The sequence below is a fragment of the Punica granatum genome, chromosome 7 (assembly GCF_007655135.1).
Source record: "Punica granatum isolate Tunisia-2019 chromosome 7, ASM765513v2, whole genome shotgun sequence".
Taxonomy (NCBI): Eukaryota; Viridiplantae; Streptophyta; class Magnoliopsida; order Myrtales; family Lythraceae; genus Punica; species Punica granatum.
In genome coordinates, this window is record NC_045133.1 from 10438471 (window position 1) to 10464031 (window position 25561).

The window sequence follows — 25561 nt, forward strand, 5'->3', positions numbered from 1 at the left end:
ACTTGTCCCTTACAGGGTATGGTCCTTTTATCGTGAAAAAAACAGGGTGCCCGGACCCAATCACTCCTAATAACAATAATGTATTTGTAAAAGTTGTAAACTTACATAATATATATAAGTATAGAAAATGATACAATATATATGTATATAATTTTTTGATTATCTCATAAAAAAATTGCCATGAAATTTTCAAGTGTAATGATATATGTGAAGTGAATACGGGCCGAGCCCCTAATTCCAATAGAAAAACTTAAGTAATACAAAGGCAAGGCATGAATGGCCTAGACAAATCACTAAATAGTAGAGTACCCAGTCTAGGAAGTAAAATAATTACTATTCAAATAGTTTTTATTTAAATTTGGAATCTCTTCTTTGCAATTGTTTAAAAAAAAATCCATACAATTGCTTAATGAGGGACAAGTGAATAAATCTTCAGTATTATTCGATCTAATGTAGTTTATATGATAGAGTGCTTTGTTGTACAATGAGAGAAGCAACCAACTTAAACCTAGTGTTAGAAAATAAGTTAAATTGAAAGTGAGACAATAAAACTTGACTTGAAAGAGATTGAATAGGAATATGAGTATCAAGATTTTGAGAAGAGTTTTGAAGAATCCACTCATTTGTTTTTTTCTTTTTTTTTTTTCTTTTTTTTATGTAAAGGACTGTGAGGAGGATTGAAAGAAATAATTGAGAATATTTTGTATATGATGCCGTATTATGAATTTTTAGTATTTGAACTAAAACGATAGATAAAAATTGGGCCAGAATTATATCTTTTTTTACCCTATATTTACTTAAGACACTTCAAAATTACAAGGTAAATACAAAATAATGACACATGATAACACATCTCTTAAATTTTCTAAGTTTCAAGTGGGTTTAATTGACCCCACTTCCTATTAAGTAAATCCGCCCCAGCTCTCGCTCACTCCCGCAATTTCGACTTTCCTGCAATTGACCGTGCTGCTGCAAGTTCCACTTCAAATTTAACAATTTGGGTGTGTTTGGTTTTTAAGTTGAGATTTTAACCCAATTCAATTTTAGAGAATAAGAAAAAGTAAAAAATAATTATTACGAATGTGAAAAAATATATGAATGTGTGAGAATATATATGTCTATATATATAATATAAAGTAAATAGAGAATTTATTATTAAAAAATTAATTATAAAAATTGTTAGAAAAAATATGAGTGAGATATTATTATTAAAATAAAGAAAAAAGCAAAACAGTAATTATTGTAATATTAAATTTGTGGAAGAATAGAGTTGAGCTAGGTATAGTAAAATTTTTATTCTAAAACCAAATAAGCTAGGTATTCTCTCAAAATCTAATAATAGCCTCTGTCCCGAATTCTCATGACTTAATGAAGTAAATAATGTTGTGTTTGGTTTTAAAGTTAAGTAGAGTTGAGTTTTGATTTAAATTAGGTTGTAATTGATTGTGTTGTGGAATTATGAGAAAAAGTGTTAAAAAAGTAATGAATAGTTTAGAGAAAATAATGATTGTGTCATTAAATTTTAGAAAAAGTAATGAATAGTTGAGAGAAAATAATGATTGTATTGTTGAATTTTGAAAAAAGTAATGAAATGTTAAGAAAAAATAATGATTGTATTGTTGAATTGAAGATAAGTTGAGGTAAGTGGAGTAGAGTTAAAATTAAAGATAAAATTTATTTGTGAAACTAAATCAGATATTTATTTTTCTTATGACGACACAATTTCTCACCTATGGACAATCCGGTTGTCACAACTTTGTCTCCATTTCAGATTGAGAACTCGTTCTAATCATTACCGTGATCAATGAATTTATTTTGGTGAATTATGTCTTTTATTTATTTATTTATTTATTTATTTTCTTTTCCTAAAAGGCAAGAAAGGGTGATCTACTGAATGCAGCAAAGCCAATGTTAAGCCGATACTTCTAAACGAACAGTGCTGCAGCCTACAACTGCCTTTGTTTGGTTAAAGATTATAATCAAACTCTAGTATAATTCACTTTATTTTTCTCTCAATTCAACAATATAATTATCACCTTTTTTTATCTTTTTCTATAATTTAAAATAAATTTTCTCATATATTTTTTATTAATTATTATTACAATTAAATTTTTAATACGAAGTTCTCCTAATTATTCAATTTTTTTTGTCATGTTCTCCAATTTTGTAATAATTTCATATATATTTTTTCTTAACTATTATTACAATTAATTTTTTAATGATAATTTCTTCCAACTATTTTGTATTCATTTCATGAAATAGTATAGAGTATATCTCTACACCGAAACGAAATACCCAGTGTGCTTGGTTTCTAAGATTTTACATTAGAAACCACTTGATCATATGGTCTCTCTGATCTCATGCTTCATTCATATGATCATAACATATGTCGTCATTTCGCTTCAGATATTGTCAATCCCATATTCCAAACTTACATAATCGAATTCCTAAGGACCCGAGGGTGCCCGGGCTTCACTGACTAATTCCTCGGGGCTTTTTGAATCTCCGACAACGCACGGAGCGGATAATCACGGCAAAAGCACTCCACTGGCCTCACGGGATTTTGAACCCCTTGAGATTAGGACAATATCCTAAGATTAGGACAGCAGAACTGATACATGCTCATAGGGTCAAGCATAACAAGCCTATGCATCCTCAATTCGAGGACAGCGCCTGCGTGTTGCAAGTGTTGCTCAGGATCATAAAGACGGGAAATCAATGCCGGATCGGAAAGAATTGGCAACAAACAGATCGAAAAGAGAGTGCAATTAGTGATGTATCAGCACAACAACTTTTTTACAGTTCCTCCTTCCCCTCTGCTCGATTTACAGCTTTCTATCTCACTTCCAACACTTCTTGCTCTTCTTCCCTATAAAACTCAAGATTTGAGGTTGTTATCCTTTGCGCTTCGCTTGATTTCTCAACTTCATCGGCACAATGATCCTCTTCATGATCTTCGATTTTTTCTTGGTGCCTTCATCCCCAGTTCCCTGCACAGCACTTGCCAATGCCACTGGCTCTGCATCCAAGCTCCCCCAGCTGCTCTCCCGTCTAAGCAATTCCGGGCTGGGAATCAGGCCTAAGCTATCGTTCTGAGCCAGAACTGGCGTCTCGGGCTTCAAAGCCTCGATTTCCCCATTCGACTCGTCATGGCCTTCGATGCCCTCCGGTGGGCTGACCGAATCGCGCCCTCCATCAGCTATCTCTTCCTCCGCAAAATGCCACTCCTCTGTCCCCTCGAAAATGAATGCCTCCCTCTTGGATCGATAATTGCGGATCTCCCGAGCCCTCCTCGCTCTAGGGATTTCCTTGCTTATATGCTCGAGCAACAAGAGAACAGCGGTCGAGATTGTGATCCCCATCACGAACCCCTTCGTGCACAGGGCCAAAACCACCACCGTAAAAACCATCCAAACCACGGAAGAAACCCGATTCCGGCAAGACCCACCGAGACCCCCTCGATCGGGAACCTCCGCGACAATGGGAAAGCCGCGAACACCTTCGGTCTGAAATTCTCGATCGCCGCCCTCGACCTGGCCCTCCGGGATGTCAGCCAGGAGTTCCAAAGCGGGGCCGGCGTGATCCTCGGCCGGTGACGTGAGGCGGGGATCGTGGGTCGGCGGATCGAGCGGTGTCGAGTCGATGGCGGGGGTGTCGGGGCGGTCGCGGCTATCGCTGTGCTTGGTTTTCTTGGAGGACTTCTTGAGGCGGTCGCGGTTCTTGACGAAGAGGTCGATGAGGGAGGTGGGGAAGCCGGTCTGGACGACGAGGGATCCACCGCGCTTGGGCGGCGACTGGAGGTCGGCCACCAGGCGGGAGATTCGGGCGGAGGACGACCTCGATTTCTTCTTCCATGGGAGGGGCATCGAGGTCTGCGTCTGCGACGATGATCTCTTCTCAGTAAGCTAAGTCAATTAATTAATTTCGCTAATAAGGCATGAACGAGGAGAAGAAGAAGAAGAAGAGACACAGACACAGACAGACAGACAGGGTTTTCGATTTGGGGAGAGGTTCGAGGGATTGGGGAGTGAATAAATATGTAAGGAAATTATTTATTTTTAATTTTGGAAAGGGTGATATAATTAACTAATTAAATTTAATTAATTAATTTTTTACAGTTACAAAGGAGAGATGTAAATCTAGTAAAATAAAATAGAAATCAGACTAATTAGTAACAGGAGCACTGAATATTGAACTTAGAACGTATTGATTATCAAGAGAGCGTGCACCATTACTTTATATTCTCTTTCTATAATTTAATTAATTAATTAATTAATTAATTTTAATGAAAGTGGGTGTGAAAATTGGAAATAAGAGTAAGTTATCCCATGCTTTCTTTGAGGTTTCCTGTTTGGTCTCCAGCGAGTAAGAGAGGTTTCCTGCTCAGTTTCATCGTTTCAATTCAACGCGGTGAGAAAGAATGCTATTCCCTTCGTTTGTTTCCTTTTCCATGGGGACGTTTTCCACGTGAGGATCTACGCCCCCATATAGAAAATGATGGTTATAACTAATCAACAACACGAATTCTGTTGGATCGATTGGATTCGCTGTTGATCGATCGACTTGCGCACATATTTCAGTTCTCAACATTAAAGTAACAACCGATTAGAATTTCTATAAGTGCAAATTCGTATGGAAATATTATAGTACTAATTTTTCACTTATAAGAATTTTAATTGAATGTTATCCATCTAAGTACTTTTATTATAAATTAATTTAGTTAGCGAATAACATTATATATTTTTTGGATCAATAGTTAATAAATTATTTTATCATAATTATTCCCATTTTCATTGATAAAAATGAACCAAGCCTAAAGATGAACCACCTACGATTCTGCAAGTAATTGGAGGTCACATTGTTATTGGAAAGATATATCTCTATATACTAAAACTCTTGTTTGAAAAGTAATGTGTGTTACTCCCATATTTTTTTCCTTTTTTATTTTATAAATAAATTAAAAAAATTTCTTTTCCTTTTCATTTCTCTAAATTTTTTATTAAATCTTTTTCAGTGTGCATCTATGTATTCGAAAGCCCAATAGACCACCAACTAATCCATTCAAGCCGGATCGATCCACTAAGGTTTCATTTGGGAGTGTGGTGGCCGTTCAAAACTATAGTTTGGCAAATTTCTACATTTAGAAACGTAATTTTCTCAAGTAGGTTAATAGGCATTTATAAAAATTACTTTTGCTTATTTTTTATTTTAAACATTAATTTTAATTTCAATAGTTTCAAATTGTTATATTCCAAATGTTTTAGCTTATTCTAAATTCAACACTTATTTTTCAGTAATTATACTTCCGCGCATTTATTTCAACAACAACACTTCCAAACCAAAGTCTAAGGGGGTAAAGCTCTCCAAACATGATTTTTCTCTATCTACAAGACTCGAACTCGAGATTTATGTTTTATTAAATTTAAGTTTATTAATATATTATTTTAGGTGTGTACCACTTGATATTAAAAAATCTACTAAATCAGACTAATCTAGGTTTGAGCGAGCTCGACCCACTAATGGATAAACCTTTCCTGATCTTGAATTTTATCCAATCTAAAAACTCACCCGATTCTTTACCTAAATTGCTACTCACCTAAAATCAGCCTACATTGATGAAAGTCCATTTCAAATTTTTACAATTTAAATAATCTCTTTATATTTGTAATTTTCTCAATGAGTATCACTTGATATTTGAAAATCCTCTAGGTCTAGTTAATCTAGATTCAAACGAGATCGACTTACTGAGAAATAACCTTCTCCCAATCATATTTTTTTGAATCACAAGACTCACTAAGGTTGATAACAAGCACCTTCTCATCTAAAACCAACCCACATTGATAGGAAAGTCTATTTCAAATTCATATTTAAGTTGTCTCTTTTAATTTGTGACGATAGAAATGCCCTTATTTTTACAGTGAAATGCTATGTTAGAATAACATATTGACTGAGCTTAATTATTGTTTAGATATTAACTTGGCATAGGTTACGATATGCTTTTAATAAATATCTAAGTTTGTCCACCTAAAATTAGCATACTACTTAAAGTCTATTATATTGCGATCATGATATTGTAATTGAAAATATTAAAAATTCAAATTTAAAAAATTTGATAGAAATTTTAGTTTTTATATCATAAGAAATATTAATTAATACTATTAGAGTATATTTCAGTGATTTACTTATCTTGTATAGTCTTTCTAGCAAGAATATCATGTAGATAATTGGGTCACAACCTCAATTATCTACATGGTATCAGAGCCATGTTACAAACACTCCTCACAAACCTTGGTGTGTTTGGTTTTAGAGTTAAACAGAGTTGAATTTTGATTTTAATTAGTTTGTAATGATTGTGTTGTTGAATTATGTGAAAAAATATGAAAAAATAATGAATAATTGAGAGAATTTAGTATTAAAAATTGAATTGAATGGTTAAAAAAATTGAAGAAAATGGAAAAAGTAATAATTGTGTTGTTAATTTTTGTTGTGTAGTGAGTAGAGTTAAAGTTAGAGTTAAAATTTTAAAAACATAACTCACAAACCAAACAGATCAATATGGCCACTGAGTGTGATCCTTCCAGCACTGGTGGAGACATCCTTCCTAACCTGACCCTCACTACTCCTCTCATGTTCCGCCCCCCGCCCAAACACTCAATCCTTCTTCCTCGGCTGCCGCTCTACCTACTGGACCTGTCATGGCTCCGAACATCTCGGATCTCACCCATGTTCAACTCAAGGAGTCCAATCATACAGTCTAGAAAAAATTTGTTTTCCACCTTTCTCAGGTCTTATGGTCTCTTTGACTTTGTTGATGGAACCCGTCCCGGCCCTCCCTCTACTGACCCTCTATTTTTTGCTTGGAGTCGGACCAATGAAAACATTTGGTCATGGCTCTTTGCTACTGTCTTAGAACAAATGCTTGAGGAAGTCCATGATCTTCCTTCTACTCAACATGTTTGGGATGGGTTGTACAATAGGTTTGTCGAGCGCTCTCATTCTCAAGCTCTCGATATTAAGGTGGAGCTGACACGTATCAAGCTAGAAGAAATTGGGCGGCCCATTGATGATGAGGATCTTATCACTTATACTCTTGCTGGACTCAGTCCCCAATATGAGTCTTTTATTACCTCTCTGAATAACGATCGGGATCCTCTTTCCTTTGGTATTCTTCGTAACAAGTTGATGTTCCATAAGAACCGACTCTAAAGGCTCTATCCTATTGCTCTAGCTCTTGTTCCCGCCGCCCTGCAAACCGTGACTCAATTTGGTGGCCGAGGAGGAGGAGCTCGTGGAAATCAACAAGGAGGAGGCGGCGATGGTGGTCGTTCGAATCGAGGGGGTGGTCATGGAGGCCACTCCAACAATAATGGTGTAAAAGGAAGGAATGCACAAACCTCTATATGAGTACTTTACTCTTATTCAGGTGCTAAGCTGGAAAGAGTGCAGGAAATCAAAGAGGAAGCGGTCAGCTTTTATTAGGGCCTTCTGGGAAGTAAGGATGATTGCGTTGCGGGGATCTCAGCCGCACAACTTTCCACTATTCTTAAAAGGAAGATCTCTCGTGCCCATTGTCAATCACTTATGTCTCCTATTACTGAAGAGGAGATCAAATCAGCCTTATTCTCGATGGGGGACGACAAGTCCCCTGGTCCTCATGGCTTCACGGCATACTTTTTCAAACACGCTTGGAAAATTGTCCATAAAGATTTTTATTGCAGCTATCCAGCACTACTTTTCCACAGGTGAACTGCATAGGGAAGTAAATTCCATGATAATAACCCTCGTTCCAAAGAAAGAAAAAGCTGATCGTATGAAGGATTTTCGTTCGATATCATGCTGCAATGTGGTATATAAATGCATAACCAAGGTGATTGCTAATAGATTGAAAGTGGTTCTTCCTGATATTATTAGCTTGCCCCAAACAACCTTTGTGCAGGGAAGGAGAATATCACATAATGTCTTGCTTGCTCATGAGCTCGTGAGGAATTATCACAGACAAGGAGTAACACCTCGTTGCGCTATCAAAATTGATCTCATGAAAGCGTTTGATTCCTTAAATTGGGAATTCGTTCTTAATAGCCTGGAAGCCATGGGAATCCATTCCACCTATCTCAAGTGGATCAAAGGATGCATCACCTTTGCTTTGCCGATGATATGGTCCTATTCACGAATGGCTCTAAAGAGTCTCTCCTTGCCATTTTGGATGTGTTGAACACCTTCTACAACTGGTCTGGTTTAAAGCTGAATCCTGAAAAATCTGAAATTTTCATGAGAGGCATTAATGAGGAAGGTATTTCTGAACTGGTGAACTGCTCTGGCTTTAAGAAAGGAACACTTCCAGTTCGATACTTAGGGATTCCCCTTGTTTCTGGAAAGCTCTCCTTGAAAAACTGTGATGCTCTCACTGAAAGAATTGTAAAGCGAATCAGGAACTGGTTTGTGAAACACTTATCTTAAGCCGGTAGGGTACAATTGATCAACTCTGTTCTCTTCAGCATGGCCAGCTATTGGTGTTCCCATTTCATTCTTCCCAAGAAGTTATCAAATTGGTACAGCAGAAGTGCCGCTCCTTCCTTTGGAAAGGACTTGAGCAGCATACAGGTAGAGGCAAGGTCAGTTGGAAAACTGTGTGTCTTCCGAAGACTGAAGGAGGACTCGGCGTTAAGGATCTAGCTTTGTGGAATAAGGTATGTGTGTTAATAAACCTGTGGTCTCTCCTAGTGAGTTCAGGGTCCCTTGGGTGGCTTAGGCTGCTAAATACTTAATCAAAGGTTGAAGTATTTGGTCTCTAAAGTTGCATGGAGACTGTTCTTGGAATTGGAGGAAACTCATGCAACTTAAGACTTTGATGGCTCCTTATATCCGTTATAGAGTAGGCACTGGCACGAGTATGTCCTTTTGGTATGACACTTGATTACTGGTTGGACCTTTGATCAACTACTGCACTAGGGGATTTCAGTACTTCCCCTCGCTCAAAGAACATGCAACCGTCAGTATGGTTCTTGTAGAAGGCTATTGGCATTGGCCTAGAAGCTCAGACCCTCAAGCCGCTTCAATTAGTGACTTAACAGCAACAGTCCAACCCTCTAGTCACAATAGAGTCATGTGGACTCCTCACAAATCCGAGACATTTTCCATTGCTAATGCCCGGAAGTGCTTAAGACCCAGGAATTCGAAGATGGAATGGAGGAATGCCGTTCGGTTTGAGGGACAATTTCCTCGTTTTTCTTTTATCAGTTGGCTTGGGGTACATAATAGATTGAATACAAAAGACCGGTTTCTTAAATAGGGAATCTCGCTTGCAGCAGCTGAATGTGAATTTTCTAGTATGGAATTGGAGACTCGTGATCGTCTCTTCTTTGAATGTTAGGTCACTCAAGGAATTTGGAGAAGTCCACTAGGTCGAGTTGGCTTGACCAGGCCCCGTGTCGATTGGAACACATAACTGTACTGGATCTCCTCCCTTCGTGGAAAGAAGCTTGACGTCATTTGTCTCAAGCTCCTTCGGACTCATTACATTTATTACATATGGAGGGAGAGGAACGCTAGGATTTATCAAAGACAAGTTTCGTCACCAACGGCTATAACTCGGAAGGTCTTTTTAAATGTGCAAGCGAAATTGTCTATTCTTCCCCGCTTCCCATGCAAAATTGTACATTATGTCCTAGTGGGGCATATGTTTCGCCTTTTTGATACTGCCCATAGCTGACTTTGGGATAGACTTTAGGCTTTCTCAGTTTGACTGTTTTGTATAGGGGTAAATGGTGTTGTTCTCTCATGTAAATTCATTTTGTTATCAATGAAGGTATCGCCATTTATCCAAAAAAACAATAATGGTGCTGGCCTCAGCTATACCCAGCATTAGGGTGCTTCTGGTCAGTCCTCTGGACGAGGAAATGGAACTGCATATATACTTCTTCTCGTGGTGGTCACGGTCCGATTGTCTATGGTCATGGGCAATAATCTAACTTTCGATATCCGTAAGGTCCTCTAGAAACTTTTCTCCAGTTTATGAAGGCATATTAGGGCATGGACTTGTAGTCGTTATTTGTCACTGGTGTAACACAGCCGAACACACTGCCCTTCACTGCCTCGACTATTACTCCCAAAATCAAGCTCAAAACTATCGCAAGTCTTTTACTGCACTGAACCTTAATGATGTGCCACCATCTTATGCTTGCTTAGACTCTGATGCATCCTCTCACATGATTCAAAATGAAAGTATTCTACGTAACCTTATTCCATACTCCGGTTCTGACTTTGTGGTTACTGCTAATGGTTCTTTACTGCCTATACTTAACATAGTTCCATTACTATTCCTATCTCCTTGAGGCCACTTCAACTTATTGACGTTCTTCAAGTTCCGTCTCTTGATTTCAATTTAGTCTCAATTCAACAATTATGGCATGATAACAATTGTCACATGGTTTTCACTAATTCTAGTTTTTTTTTTAAAAAAATTAAGGATAACCTTTCGAAGAGGACTAAACTCAGCTACCCCTCTAGTGGGCATCTCTACCCAATCCAGTTATCACGGCCGCGACACTCCTTACCACCACTTCCGTCTCTACATTATGGCATAATTATCTAGGAAACCTGAATAAGTCGGTCTTGGAAGCTCTTAGGTTTAGAAAGTTAATTTCGTACTTTTCCAATAATAAAGATATTTGTGTTTCATGTAACTTGGGAAAATCTTCTCGATTGCCTTTTACTTATGCGAACCATATTGCTAAGTTTCTTTTGGAATCAATTCATGCCGATGTGTGGCATTCTCCAACTCTCTCTCATTTAGGATAAAAGTACTATGTTATCTTTGTTGATGATTTTTCCTGATTCAGTATTTTATTTCCTATTAAACTAAAATCGGAAGTTTTTGATACTTTCAAAATATTTCAAGCAAAAACATAAAATTTACTAAATAAGAAGATCAAAAATTTCCAATGAGATGGCAGCCTAGAATTTAATAACTCAAGATTTCGGGAATTATACAATCAATAAGGAATTCACCTTCACATGTCATGTCCACATACTCCGCAACAAAATGGCCTTGCGGAAAGGAAACATCGTCATATTTTAGACATGGTTTGTACTTTCCTTATTCAAAGCAATTTACCACAACGTTTTTGGGTCGATGCTTCACTTGTGGTTTTCACAATCAATAGTCTTCCTTCTCCAACAATAAAATTGATGTCCGCCTTTTGAAAAATTATTTGGAAAAGTGCTGGGCTATAACTTTCTTCATACCCTTGGGTGTGCCTGCTATCCTAATTTGTCACCATATGTTTCTAATAAGCTCTCACCTAGATCAAAACCTTGTGTCTTCATTGGTTATGCTAGTGAATATAAAGGCTATAAGTGTCTAGAGGTGTCTACAAATCATGTCTATATACGGTAGTACCTCAAGAAAACTCTCACAGTCGGCCTCGTCCTTTCTGGTCCTTATGCCCAACTTAATGGTCAAGGGCACTGTTCACTTTGGTCCCTTATCTTTTGCAGATTCAGCTCAGCCAGCTCATCAAGCCCAGATGCCAATCCTTGGTTCAACTTGTCCAGCCCGTCTGAGGCCCATGACACGGACAAATCCAATTCCAGCTAATGTTTCACTCTGTCTCTCCCTACCTGCAGCCTAGTAGCACCTCTCCACACTCTGTCGCCCTAGTTCAGTCCACCGATTAGTTTGCTGATTCGTTAGGCTCGCTAGGTCCTCAGCCTATGTCCATGCCTGTTCATCCCTAGCCCACTAATAAATCACCAGATTCCGATCTAAGCTCCAATCCACATCTGATCACATCCTCCAATTATTTATCAAATTCTGCTCCTAGAAACAATCATCCTATGGCGACTCGTGGAAAATGAGGTATAGTAAAACCAAATCCATAATTCACTTCCATGTTAGCTACATCTCCCACATCGGTTTTTGAACCCAATTGTTACTTACAAGCAATAAAAGATCCAAATTGGCAAAAAGCCATCGCAGAGGAGTTTAATGCTCTTATTCAAAACGATACTTGGAATTTGGTTCCTCCGAATCCTAATGTTAATGTGGTAGGTAGTACTTGGAAGTACGAGATCAAGTATCAAGTTGATGGCACTATCGATCAATACAAGGTACAATTGGTGGTTCAAGGGTTTCGACAGCAGCCAGGTATCGACTATCATGAAACTTTTAGTCCAGTTGTCAAGACCTCCACTATTCGTCTTATACTTGCCCTTGCTCACTCTAATTCTTGGGATATCTGCCAGCTAGATGTTAAAAATGCATTTCTTCATGGTCACTTAAAGGAGGAGGTCTACATAAATAACCTTATGGTTTCGTTCATCCTTCTTTCCTTAACCATATTTGTCGTCTACATAAATCTGTGTATGGTCTTAAGCAGGCTCAAAGGGCATTGTTCACTCGCTTCAGTAGCTTTCTTCGTTCTCTTGGGTTTGATTCTAGTCCAGTGGACTCCTCATTTATCTACCGTAATGGTTCTCACACCATCCTACTACTTCTTTACGTTGACGATATAATCATTACCGGTAGCTCTACATCTCTTCTATACTATTTTGTCTGAATTCTATGTGATTGGTTTGCCATGAAAGACTTGGCTCCTTTACACTCTTTCCTTGGTATTCAAGTCCTGCGTTCATCTGATACTCTTTTTCTATCTTAGCAAAAATACATCTCTGATGTCTTGGCTAGGTTTGGACTTGACAAATCGGCTGCAGTTAAAACTCCTTTGTGGACCCACACTAGCCTATCATTGACTGATGGGGAGTTGTTAGCGAATTCTACTGAATATAGGAGTATGGTAGTGCATTACAATACATAATAATCACTCGACCTGACATTTATTTTGTTGTGAATGTAGTTAGTCATTTTATGCATACACCACGTACAGCTCACCTGTAAAGTGCTAAGCTTATCCTGAGGTATCTCCAAGGCACTGTCTCACATAGTCTTTCCTTCTAACGCTCCTCCGATCTTCAAATCATTGCCTACACCGATGCCGATTAGGCTAGTTGTCAAGATACTCAGCGTTCCACCATGGGCTATGCGGTCTATATTGGACCAAATCTTATCTCATGACGCTCCAAGAAGCAATCCACAGTATCCAAAAGCTTTACTGAAGCTGAATATCGTGCACTTGCCTATGTTGTTGCTGAGACCCTATGGCTTCGACAACTCATTCAAGACAATGGCCATTTCTTGCCAAGCCTAATTATTGTCTATTTTGACAACATCAGTACGATTTACTTGGCTTCAAATCCAGTTCAACATCAGCAGTCGAAACATATTGCAGTCGACCATCATTTTGTACGAGAGAGGCTACAACGTGGGGATTTGCTTATCTGTTATGTTCCGACTTCGAGTCAATTAGTGGATATCCTCACCAAAGACTTATCGGTGTCCCCATTTCAGTGTCATTGTCATAATTTGTCAGTGTCTACGCCCCCAACAAATTGAGGGGTGTATTAGAATATATTTCGGTTATACACTTACCCTGCATAGTTTATACTGTATCGGGACACTTTCACTGTACCTAGTTGTACCTATATATACATGATACGATGACCCAATTGGGTCACGGCCTCAATTATTTACAAGTACAAAAATTTGGAGCATTTACTATCAATCAAGTGTTCATAATTTTACTCATAAATATTTTTATCATTAATTTCAATTATATTATTTATTAGTTACTACACAAACTATTAGGACAAATTAACATTTTTCAAAAAATTATTTTGACCTACCCTAGTTATGTTATAAAATGGGTAGTCAAGCAATGTTGAATCATATTGAATGCATCAATCTTTCCCTTTCACGAAGGATTGGTCCGAAGTAATGAGGAGCACATCATTCTTCATCTTCGATTTGGCTTCAAAGTCTCCTGAGAAATTCGCCCCCTTTTAGCTCAGTGGTACCTTGCATTTCAATTTGGGTTTATGGAGCCACGACATGCGGCGAGATGTTAAGTCCCAAATTGATACAGCAACCAGCAATGTTATGAGCAAATTTATTAACCGATTGATGAATAATAAATACAAATATGCCAAAGTGCTGCAAGTTTGAGCAACTACTTCACAATCTGCAAATTCCAAATTAATTAGACAACTCTCTCTCTCTTCACTTGCAGTTAAGTTTCCAACTCCCGCTGCCAATATCCTAACACTCCTGTAATTATTCTTCCTTAATATTTGGAAGCTCATTATGCAATTTTTATCTCATTCTATCCTCCTTTCGATTGACTTTGCTTGTCTTCATTTACATTCATCAAATCCTTCATTACAGATACATAACATAGAATATAGTGCAATATCTCAAATATATCCGTAAACATTTCAAAAGGAAATTCCCACCAGAAATACTCATGACAACACTTCATTTTTTTATCTGCCACCTACTACTATCTACATGGCACATCTCATAGATCCATACACTTATACGACGGCATGGTTGACGCTTGATATGTTTCCTGTGCGACTACATCGAACTTAGTTGCTAGCTCGTATCTGATGGACATGTGTTAAATTATGCTTTTTTTTAATAAGATCCTAATTAGGGTTAAAAAGTAATTTAAAACATAACTACTCACTATCTCATTTACATCCCTATTTCCTCTCCATTTGCTCTATCTTATACTCTTTTATATCCTACTTTTGACTCTTGATTGTTATAACTACTTTTTTAGCATTTATTTGGGAAAATCATATTTTTTTAGCCCACTATCTTTGGATTTTTTTTTGCTTTAGTCAACTTTCTAGTTTTTTTTTTCATTCAACGCACAACTGAGGTGGTTGATGATTCCCCGTTATGTCCCGCCTCTTCTCATTCGGTGCAGTAATATGGCCACCACACGGCCCGCTGTCACGATTGTTCTTAGATCTATGGCTCTCTCTTGACCAACTAGCAGCTTTGTCAAATGTGAGCTTCTGACAACCTCGCACTGCATGGTGATCATAGATGTTGAGCCTCCATTTCCTCTTCTCTCTTACTCCAGTATATTTTTTTTAAAATTTTTAATATTTAATTTTTTTTATCTTCGCACAAAGAGAGGAACATAATGGAAGGTTGCCAATGACCTCGTCTATGCGATCCTATTCACAATTAGGCCCAGATCTCTCTCTTCCTCTCCAGCTTTCATCATCTTTTTTCTTTTATAAGTTAGTTCAATTCTTTCGAAAATAATTTTTTATTTGTAGAATATCATTTCGGCATATATGACCAAAAAATTAATGAAGAAGACTGAGATAAATATAAAGTGTAATGTGAAGAACATAATTGAAAAAGGAGATTAGCACGAAATTGAAAAGGTAATTAAAGTACGAAATTGAAAAGGTAATTAAAGTTAAGGACAAAAAATTGACTTTTCTCTGATGAAAAATTGAATAAAATGATGAAAATAGAAAAGCAACCGAAGGCACAGGACGAAAACAGACAAACAAAAAGGAAATGAGCTAAAACAAAAAATTAAGTAAAACTATTAGATGAAAATGCAAAAAACTAAAAGTGGACTTCAACAAAAAAAGCATCCAAAGATAGTTGGCTAAAAGTACAATTTTTCCTATTTATTTTTAAAATTTTTTTGGATTATTTATGGCTTTTCTTTACATTATTTTTCTTTTGTTCTTCCCCAATTATTGTCATATTATAATAATTAGAAATTGTACTATGACGGTGACAATTGAAATGGGTTTAATGTCCCATGTAGTACGAGTACTTACTCAAAAAAAAATCTCATGCAATTCTCTTTCTTTTTATTATGTTAATTTGGGAAAAACTAAAAACTAATAAAATATTAGAAGTACATGTAACTATAGAAGTACGTATATTATCATGTGTGGCGCGGATACGAACTCTACTAGGAAATAAAGCTGAATGAGTGAAGTTCCACCGATCACAGGTCGCCCGAAAGGGTAGGTTGTGACCGTTGCAACTCAGCCCAGCGGGTCTGGTTGCTGCCGCCCTTCCTGTTAGCCCACTGGGCCAAGCCTTAGGCCCAATGGGGTGACCCAACCCTTTTTCTTTTCGCGAAAAATGTAAAAACCAGTCCGAATGTTTTATCCTCGACAAAATATAATTTGACACTATTTACGATAATTAAAACTCAATCTGGCAAGTCGTGGTATTTTCTCGGTCTTTCACTACGAGCCGAAAGGTAATTCAGTCCGTGGAATTTAGGCCCTGGGATTCGTTCATTTCATGTTTATTTGGTATTATCTGTGACATAAATAGAATAGGTGGGAAGAGATAAGAGGCGAGTGAATTTGTACACCAGGGTGCATAGTTAGGAAGTGATGACGATGACGAGAGTTCGAGATAAGTTGTAACTAGTCACCAAGCTCGCGTATTGCGCGGACCGCCCTTATTTTATTTATGAAATTGTTTTTTTTATCAATAAAGAATTGAAACCTTTGTTATCCCGATTTATGTTATTTATAATCTGTATATTGTATTATATTATTTATGACTGTAATATTGAGCGTAGTTATGAATTTATTATAATCATATTATTTTTATTTTTATTTTATAAATTATAATTTTGAAATATTTGGTATGCATTCATACAGATTGCGTTAGAATTACTATAAAAAAGAATAAAATACAATTTGTCGCAAATGCTGTAGAGCCTATACTTGTAATCGTAGGATTTTCCCTGGAAAATCCAAAGATTGCAAGTTATTCTACGTCATTTGGACGTAAAATGAATCCTATAATTATTTTTCCGAGTTAAGCTTTTAGGGCCGTGGTTGGAAAATTCTTTACAGCTGAGAACACTTGGTATTCTCAAATTATAATCCTAGATCTCACGTTCCATCTCTTTTAAAATAAATCATATAATACTTTATCACCAATATTTCTCGTAATTCAATATATTTACTGAACACAACAATCTTAATTTTCAATCTTTAACCCACATAAAATGATTCCACGGTTAAATTTTTCTTATAATTTTCGAATTGCCTACGATCAATCTCCGAACCAAACACCCCCACAATAGGATATATGTAACTAAAACATGACGTCTCCATCTTCCGAATTGCGTCTGCTTTATCGCGTTTTAGAGCTTTCCCTGCAAGTTCAAACATGCAACAATAATACAGTTTAAATGCCTCTTTACTCGTCATCCCTTGATCAACATTGAGATGGATACACATGACATACAAAAAAGCCTCATCTTCTCTTATTAGCTTTTCTAATCTCGCAGCAAACCATGAAAGCAAAGAAGATAAACCATATGTATATACAGAAACTTGTGCAAAAAGGGCATTCTGATTCTCATGCGAGGGGGGGGGGGGGGGGGGGGGGGGGGGGGGGGGCGGCGGCAAGGGGAAGGAATTGTAAACGTCTTCCTACAGTGGAAAATGGGAAAGCAACACACAAAGAATTTGCTACGGATAGGTAGCAGCATTTGTGTAGGTCCATCATCAATCAAAATACCATAATCAATCAATTTTGAGGAAAATATTAATTTTGTCATCACCAAACATACTTCATATTACTAATCCAAAAAAAGAAAAAAAATCACATAGTTGATTAATCCAAAATTTAGTAGACCCAAATAAAATCAAAACAAAATATAATGAAACATATTCATTGTTCTAATGTAATGTTGCTGAAATTGATAAATCTAAGCATTTCAAAAATTCAGAAACGTGGGAGTAATCTATTATTCCAAAAATTAATGTTTTGCTTTCTTCCGTCTCAGACCTTTTGCATTTGAACCTCTAGCGTTTGATAACTAATCCAGATGAGTTCGTCAAAAAAACTAATCCAGAGGAAGAGAAGGGAACAAAGTAATTCATCGGCATCAACAACAAAATAGAATTATCATAAGCCTGTTAGATTCCTTAATTATTTTACCGTGATTATAATTTAGGAGTTTAAGACACACTCACACGGGGTCACAAGCGGCTGAGACTCCTACATTCAAGAAAATCAATAGAAAATTAAGCAATGGGTAGGTGAGGAAATACTGGAGATGTATGAAACAACAGTGGATAAATCGGCGAAGATTCTGCATAGCATTGATGTAGTTCTCGCATGCACTTCTCTGGGTCAAGGAACGGAGAGCCGAGTGAAGGGGATGATCAACCTGGAATTCGTAAATTTTTATTTTCCTTTTATCGCAGAAGATGAATTCGGGCAAGGCAAAAGAGAGACGGAGGTAGAGAGTAAACAGAGAATATTGAGGGAGGATGACATAAGATTTCTTCTAAGAAATTAAGAAGAAGACGAAGAGACACAGACAATTGCATGTCTCAAAGATGAAAGTGCAAAAATAAAATTACATAGTCAAATTACGTGCTCACACATGAAAAAGAAGTCAATTAATTACTATCCACATTCATTTGGAAAAATAGTTGTCGATCAACCACCAGCCACAGAATTGTCAAAGAATCCTACGTGACAAACTCTCATCACGCGAGCGAGGGTTCCTCACTGCACAAGTCCAGAGAGTCTATTTCAAATACCTATAATAGATAGATTAATTGGATTCAATCACTTGTAAAATCCCGGGCCTAGTCTTTGTGAGATCTCAAGGGACACGGGAATTGAATTGGATAAGCAAATCTCATCTTGTGGAGCGGCTAGGATGAATAAAATGATTAGAAGTAGGTTAAATCACTCAACTCGTGAGAATAATGATAGAAAGACGCATGTAGATTTGGATGCATGATTAATCGGTTATATTAGATTTCATACCATGGAAAATAAAGAAAAGACGCTTTCTTGAACTGATAAAACATTTGCACGATCATAAGGTTAAGTTCGAACATGAGGAAATCAACGAAAATGGGAGAAAATGGATTGGGCCCGATAAAGGCCAACAGTACATTTAGTAATATTGATGAATTTCTATTATTAATAGAAGATATAAATTATATTAATATAATATACAGAAAATCTAGTATATTTTATATTGTCGCTTCTTATTGGTTGAAAGGATTAAACAGAATCTGCTGTCACGGTAGGACCCTCTATTAAGGTTGGTTTGCATCTCTAAAACATTATTGACTCTTATGAGGATAAACAAATATAACTTTATCTTGCGTTTGATTTGTAAGTAATATTTTAAAATTAGATTTTGATTTTGAAAAGGGTGATATAAATGGTTATGTATGAGACTCACTCTCACTTTTTGATTTTGTATGAGTTATATTATTTTAATTTTGAAAAAGAGTGGTATAAATGAGACATACCTTTTGACTTTGTATGAGTTATTTTATTTTGTTGTGGGTAAAATTTTCATTTGTTGTGGGTAGAATTAAGTTAAAGTAAGATTTTAAAATGCAACTTTGAATCCAAATGGAGCCGGACGTTAAAACAAAAGAAATTTTACATTACGTATTTTAATTAGTCTGTCTGATGAAGGTCACGGTTGTTTTGTTAACAACTCTTGGTCGCGTATTGCTGGGACTTTTCACCTAATTTTTATGGATTTATCCCTCCTCCGGACGGATCCGCCCTTCGTGATCTTAGGAGGGCCGGGACACAGGACGGATTCTTAGAAGTTCCATTGACAATTGGATTTGCATTCTTACCATAAATTGAGGAATCACCACTAGTATAGTGCCTGAACTAAGTTCTGTCCAATATGGTCTTATGGTGGCCATCACCTGTAACATTTGGAAGATTTAGATTGAAGTTGATGACCGAGTTATGTTTTTATTGGATTTTGGGGCGATGATGCTCATAACAATGTTCTTCAACCTCTAATTAACCACTGCAAGGCATTTTTCCATAGATTCCAGATGATCCACCCAGCTCACATCCTAAGAGAGAGGCCAACAAATGCGTGAATATCCTCACTTGGCCATTTTCTGTGTTTCGCAATCTCTTTCTTTTTTTACTTGCTCGGAAAAACTACAATCACGAAAAGTTGGCGTATCACTTCCCATTTCCCCATTAAGTTTCGAATAAGAGATATCGAATAGAGAGCATGCTCACTTAAGCTAACCATTTATAGGTGATTGAATTTTCAATCTCAACAACTAAAAACTCAACTTCTAAATTACGTTAAGTGCGTAAAAAATCATGAACTTTTTAAGTTATTTTGAAATCTCATTATATTTTATTGAATAAAAAGTATATCACTTAAGTTCCAAATCTACCATCCATTAAGTTTTCCGTTAATTTTTCTGATGTGGCAAACGGTCTGATAACATGGTACTAGAAAAATTCAAAACATATATAAAATGTACAAACAATTAAAAAATAGAAAAAAGTCAAGAAAGATAATAAAAATTCACAAAAAAGTACAATAAAAATAAAAGGATCATAAAATAAAATTCAAATAAAAATAAGTAGAAAATTACAAAACTAAGTTTAAAAATAAAATAAGTTTAGAATAAAATGCCTGAAGAATTTTAAATTAAAAAATTAAAAAATTCATAAAAATACAAGAAAAATGCAGACAAGTGGAGAAAAGAATGAAATCAAATCAAATTTAAAATTCAGAAGAATAATAAAGAATAGAAAACATATAGCTAAAATATAAATCAGTAAAAAAATTTCAAAATAAAGTTTAAACATAAAAGGGATTCATAAAAATTTTCAAAAGTACCAACGAGTTTCAAAATTAAATAATTCAAAGAGATTTGAAGATAAAATAGGAAGAAAAGGTTTTCTCGACGATCTTACTGCTATCACCTCGGCGAGAAACAACTGTTGTAAAAGACTTGTCTACCTCACTAGATGTCTGTAATAAAAGTTCATGTTTAGAAATTTGTCATAACAGCAAACTTTAGTTTTAATATTTCATAGGTACATATAATTAAGTTTGAAAATATTAGGATGGTAATTACCCCCATGAGATCGGCTTAACCCCCTCTTTGCCTGAGGCAACCCTTGTCTCCACTACAATTATCCTTGGTTCGCCTCCTAGGTTGTGCCCGAGGTAGCTCATTTCTTAGATTTAGCCTCAATTGAGGCTAGTTCAATCTCAATATCCAATAAGTTCATAACGACTAAGCTAATATAGCCTCTAAACCTCCCCTCTACTAACAAACCTGTTGGACTTCATTGAGGCGAGTATGGTCGGCACATCTTTCCCGCATTTATTTCCCCTCATACGTTATCCAAAGGAGTGCCGAGATCAGCTTCTATTTGCTCTTTTGTATTTAAGTTTGCTTGAATTATTTAATTTTAAAATCTTGCAAATCTTTTTAAAATTATAATAAATTTCTTTTGTGTTCAAACTTTATTTTTGAAAACAATTACTAATTTATATGTTTAAATTTATTTTTATTATGTTATTTTTCAAACTTTTGTTTATTTTTCTTGAATATTCCTATTTTTTCTTGAAATTTACGTGAACTGTTTTGAATTCTTATATTTTTGAATTATTATGCTTTTTATTCTTAATTTCTTTTGTTTTGATATTTATTTTTGCAAATTTCTATTATTTTTTTATTTTTATTATTTTACGATTCTACTTTTTTTTGAAATTTTTTATTTCATTTCATTTTATTTTTAATTTATATTTATTTTTTATTTAATTTACTACTTTCGAATTATATTTTTTTTCTAAATTCTGTGTTCCTTTTCATCTTTTTTGAAATTTTCTTTTAAAATCTTTTGACAATTTTTTTTTTTACATTGAGTGCCAAACAATCAGTTCGTTTGACAAGTGAGAAAAAAATTAATAAAAAGATTGAAAAATAATAGATTTGGAGTTTAAATAATAGTTTGTACATTTTTATAAAAAATAAATTTCATGTTAAATTTGAAAAATATGATTAGTCCATAATTCTTTTATGTGCTATTAATTAAACCTTCCTAATTCAATGTGAAGATATATGACCAATGCAACCACCCCACATCAAACACGCATGAAAGCATCATCAACAACCATGTTCCTATCCAATCCAAACATTCTTCTTCTACACACAAATAAAACCTTTTTTTGGATAATTGTCCAAAGTAGTTCTGATTGGACAATGTAACCAGGGGAAAAAAAAAGACAACGACAATTTCCCTCCCTTTTTATTATTATTATTATTATTATTATTATTCTGAAAGAGGTTCTAGAACCATCTCACAACTCACCAATCTGAAAAAACACAAAAATAATTTATTTCTCGTAAAAATTCCTTTTTTTAACAGAAAGCCCCATTTTTAATTCCCTCCACAGCCCTCTATTCCTCCCTAGTCCCTGTCCCATTTTTGCCAACGGCGATTCCTCTATCTCCCCACCTCTCTCTCTCTCTCTCTCTCAGATCTTCAATCAATCCTCTCTCGGGAAGGAAGGAAGAGGAAGGTGAGAAGAAGAAGAAGAAGAAGAAGAAGAAGAAGAAGACGAAATGAGGGAAATTCTGCACATCCAGGGCGGCCAGTGCGGCAACCAGATCGGGGCCAAGTTCTGGGAGGTGATCTGCGACGAGCACGGCATCGACCACACCGGCAAGTACAACGGCGACTCTGACCTCCAGCTCGAGCGCATTAACGTCTACTACAATGAGGCCAGCGGCGGCCGCTACGTCCCCCGCGCCGTCCTCATGGATCTCGAGCCCGGCACCATGGACTCCGTCAGATCCGGCCCTTTCGGCCAGATCTTCCGCCCCGACAACTTCGTCTTCGGCCAGTCCGGCGCCGGCAACAACTGGGCTAAGGGCCACTACACCGAGGGCGCCGAGCTCATCGACTCTGTCCTCGATGTCGTCCGCAAGGAGGCCGAGAACTGCGACTGCTTGCAGGGTAAGTCTCTCTGTCTCTCGCTTTATGACCACACTCTTTACGTTTCTATTGGATCCGGCAATCTGATGTTAATTTGCTGCCGAACGTTGTGATGTCCTCATGGATCTTGTCATTTTAACGGAAGTATTGATTGGACCGCTATGGTTCGCTTTCAGATCTACCTTTCGTTTTCGCATTTGATGGTTCACTTTTGGTCGGAGCGCTGTTTCGTGCTCTGACAGTTAATGCAGTTACGAGAATTGGTTCCTATTGAGCACAAAAGCGACGTTTTGATACTAGTCAATCCAATCGTATGAATAGAACAGTTGTATGCGTATCAGTTATCTGCCATATGAATTGTTTGTCATTGATCAATTATGCAGTTGTCGAATGCCAATATGTTTGCTGGTCACATCGAGTAGGTTTTAATATTCCCCGTTTTATAAAAAGCTTTGAATGTTATGGATCGGTATTGCTGCGGGATATTGTGTGTCTTAGTGCAATTTTGACAACTATGTAGACCTGTTGTTATTTTCTGGGGTTTGAGACCTCTGATCCCAACTTGGCAAAATTTTAACAGGATTTCAGGTCTGTCATTCTTTGGGAGGTGGCACGGGATCTGGGATGGGAACCCTTCTCATTTCTAAGATCAGGGAGGAGTACCCAGACCGCATGATGTTGACGTTCTCCGTCTTCCCTTCACCCAAGGTATCCGACACAGTTGTTGAGCCGTACAATGCGACCCTCTCCGTGCATCAGCTCGTCGAGAATGCCGATGAATGTATGGTGCTCGACAATGAGGCCCTTTACGACATCTGCTTCCGGACATTGAAACTTGCCACCCCAACTTGTAAGCTCAGATCCTTATCTTTGTAGTATGAAACTCTGCCTTGCTTGTGGTGAATACCTGTGGTCCATGTTGCACTAAGGATTTTCTATTTCTAAGTGACTGTTTTAATAAAATACAAGAAAATTCTTTTGACATATACGCCAGAACTGAAAATTTTAAGATTTTTTTTCTCAGCCTTTTTTTTTCTTGCGAAGAAAGGGATTTCTGCAGCTTTATTCTGCTACAGAGCACGGTCGAGTTACTGTTTTTTGAGAGAATGAAGATGTTATCCTGCTTTTATGTAAAAGCACATCTTCATATTTATCCTGTGCTAATCCTGTGCCTTGTTTTCGATCAGTTGGTGATTTGAATCATCTAATCTCCGCTACGATGAGTGGCGTCACCTGCTGCCTCCGATTCCCAGGACAGCTGAACTCTGATCTCCGCAAGCTCGCCGTCAACCTCATCCCTTTCCCACGTCTCCACTTCTTCATGGTCGGCTTTGCCCCGCTTACCTCCCGTGGATCCCAGCAGTACCGGGCTTTGACTGTTCCTGAGCTGACCCAGCAGATGTGGGATGCCAAGAACATGATGTGTGCGGCTGATCCCCGCCACGGGCGCTACTTGACTGCTTCTGCTATGTTCCGTGGAAAGATGAGCACGAAAGAGGTTGATGAGCAGATGATCAACGTCCAGAACAAGAACTCTTCCTATTTCGTGGAGTGGATCCCCAACAATGTCAAGTCCAGCGTGTGCGACATCCCCCCCAAGGGGCTGAAGATGGCCTCGACCTTCATCGGGAACTCGACGTCGATCCAGGAGATGTTCAGGCGGGTTAGCGAGCAGTTCACGGCCATGTTCAGGCGCAAGGCCTTCTTGCACTGGTACACCGGCGAGGGTATGGACGAAATGGAGTTCACCGAGGCGGAGAGCAACATGAACGATCTTGTGGCGGAGTACCAGCAGTACCAAGATGCCACTGCTGACGAGGAGTATGAGGAGGAAGAGGAGGAGATTGATGGTTGAGTCCCTGAGCCTTTCCCTCGAGTTTGAGGGAGAGTTAATACATACAATGTGATGTTTGTCGGGTCTCTTAGTAGCTATATTGCTTCTTGTCTGTGGAGGTGGTCAAATGGATGATGACCAAGTTGTGTATGAATTTGTGTGCTTCAATTGTATTGCGGTGTTGTCGGGAGTTCTACTGACAGCTCTTTTCTCCTTTCTCGATTGATTGAAGATGTCTGTATTGAGTAGATGGATGAGTAAAGCGTGTACCATTTGAAAGATTCATTAGCTTTACGTTTGTAAGAGTTCCTTTTAGCCAGCCACCATTGGTATTGTCATTTATCACTACTGTTATTTCCACTGTAGGTGACGTTGCCCGGATAGGAAATGCCTCATCTACTGAATGAAACCGTAATGGCTCCGATTACACCAATATCTTTTTCCAGGTTTTGCAGTTATGGACACTGGTGGCATCAAGGTTGGGAAATGCATAAGGAGTTACAATTGGACTTGTATAGTAAGTACATTTGAACCATTTTTATTATTGCTGCAGTATGATAGGACAATGAAATGAGTTCTTGAATTTCGAGACGGATTGATTATAGAAGTTTCATGCATTATGTAGTTGATCAATCAAGCCGCGATGATTCTTGGTCGCTCTCGGTAGAATTGACGGGAATTGACGGGAATTTCCTTGGTCGCTCTTGAATTTCGAGACGGATTGATTATAGAAGTTTCATGCATTATGTAGTTGATCAATCAAGCCGCGATGATTCTTGGTCGCTCTCGGTAGAATTGACGGAAATTTCCTTGAGCGGCCTATAAGTGCAGCCCAGTTTCTGCAGCTTCTCAGAACTCTCTCAGTGGTCGAATTCATCCTCGCCAAAACTGCTAAGCATGAGATGACCAAGAATCCCATTTACATCTCAGGACATGATGTCTTTATATTTAGCCAAGAATTACGGAAAGCTCGGGACCAAGCTGGTTATTTTGGCAGTAGATTGGTTTCATTTAATTATATGGGAAAAGTACAAAAACCCCAATTGTGATTTCGGGTCGGA

General features: G+C 37.3%; 2 protein-coding genes across 2 annotated transcripts; one reads left to right on the forward strand and one right to left on the reverse strand.

The window, feature by feature from the left end:
* Positions 1–2377: 2377 nt before the first annotated feature.
* LOC116215483 lies at positions 2378–4021 on the reverse strand. The gene has a single exon (XM_031551206.1). The coding sequence runs from the start codon at positions 3864–3866 to the stop codon at positions 2895–2897; it is 972 nt and encodes a 323-aa protein (XP_031407066.1). The 5' UTR covers positions 3867–4021; the 3' UTR covers positions 2378–2894.
* An 18094-nt stretch (positions 4022–22115) lies between these two features.
* LOC116213967 (tubulin beta chain) lies at positions 22116–24823 on the forward strand. Its single transcript, XM_031549142.1, has 3 exons — positions 22116–22687; positions 23247–23516; positions 23854–24823. Exons 1-3 carry the CDS (start codon positions 22294–22296, stop codon positions 24519–24521), a joined length of 1332 nt encoding a protein of 443 aa, XP_031405002.1. The 5' UTR covers positions 22116–22293; the 3' UTR covers positions 24522–24823.
* Positions 24824–25561: the final 738 nt, after the last annotated feature.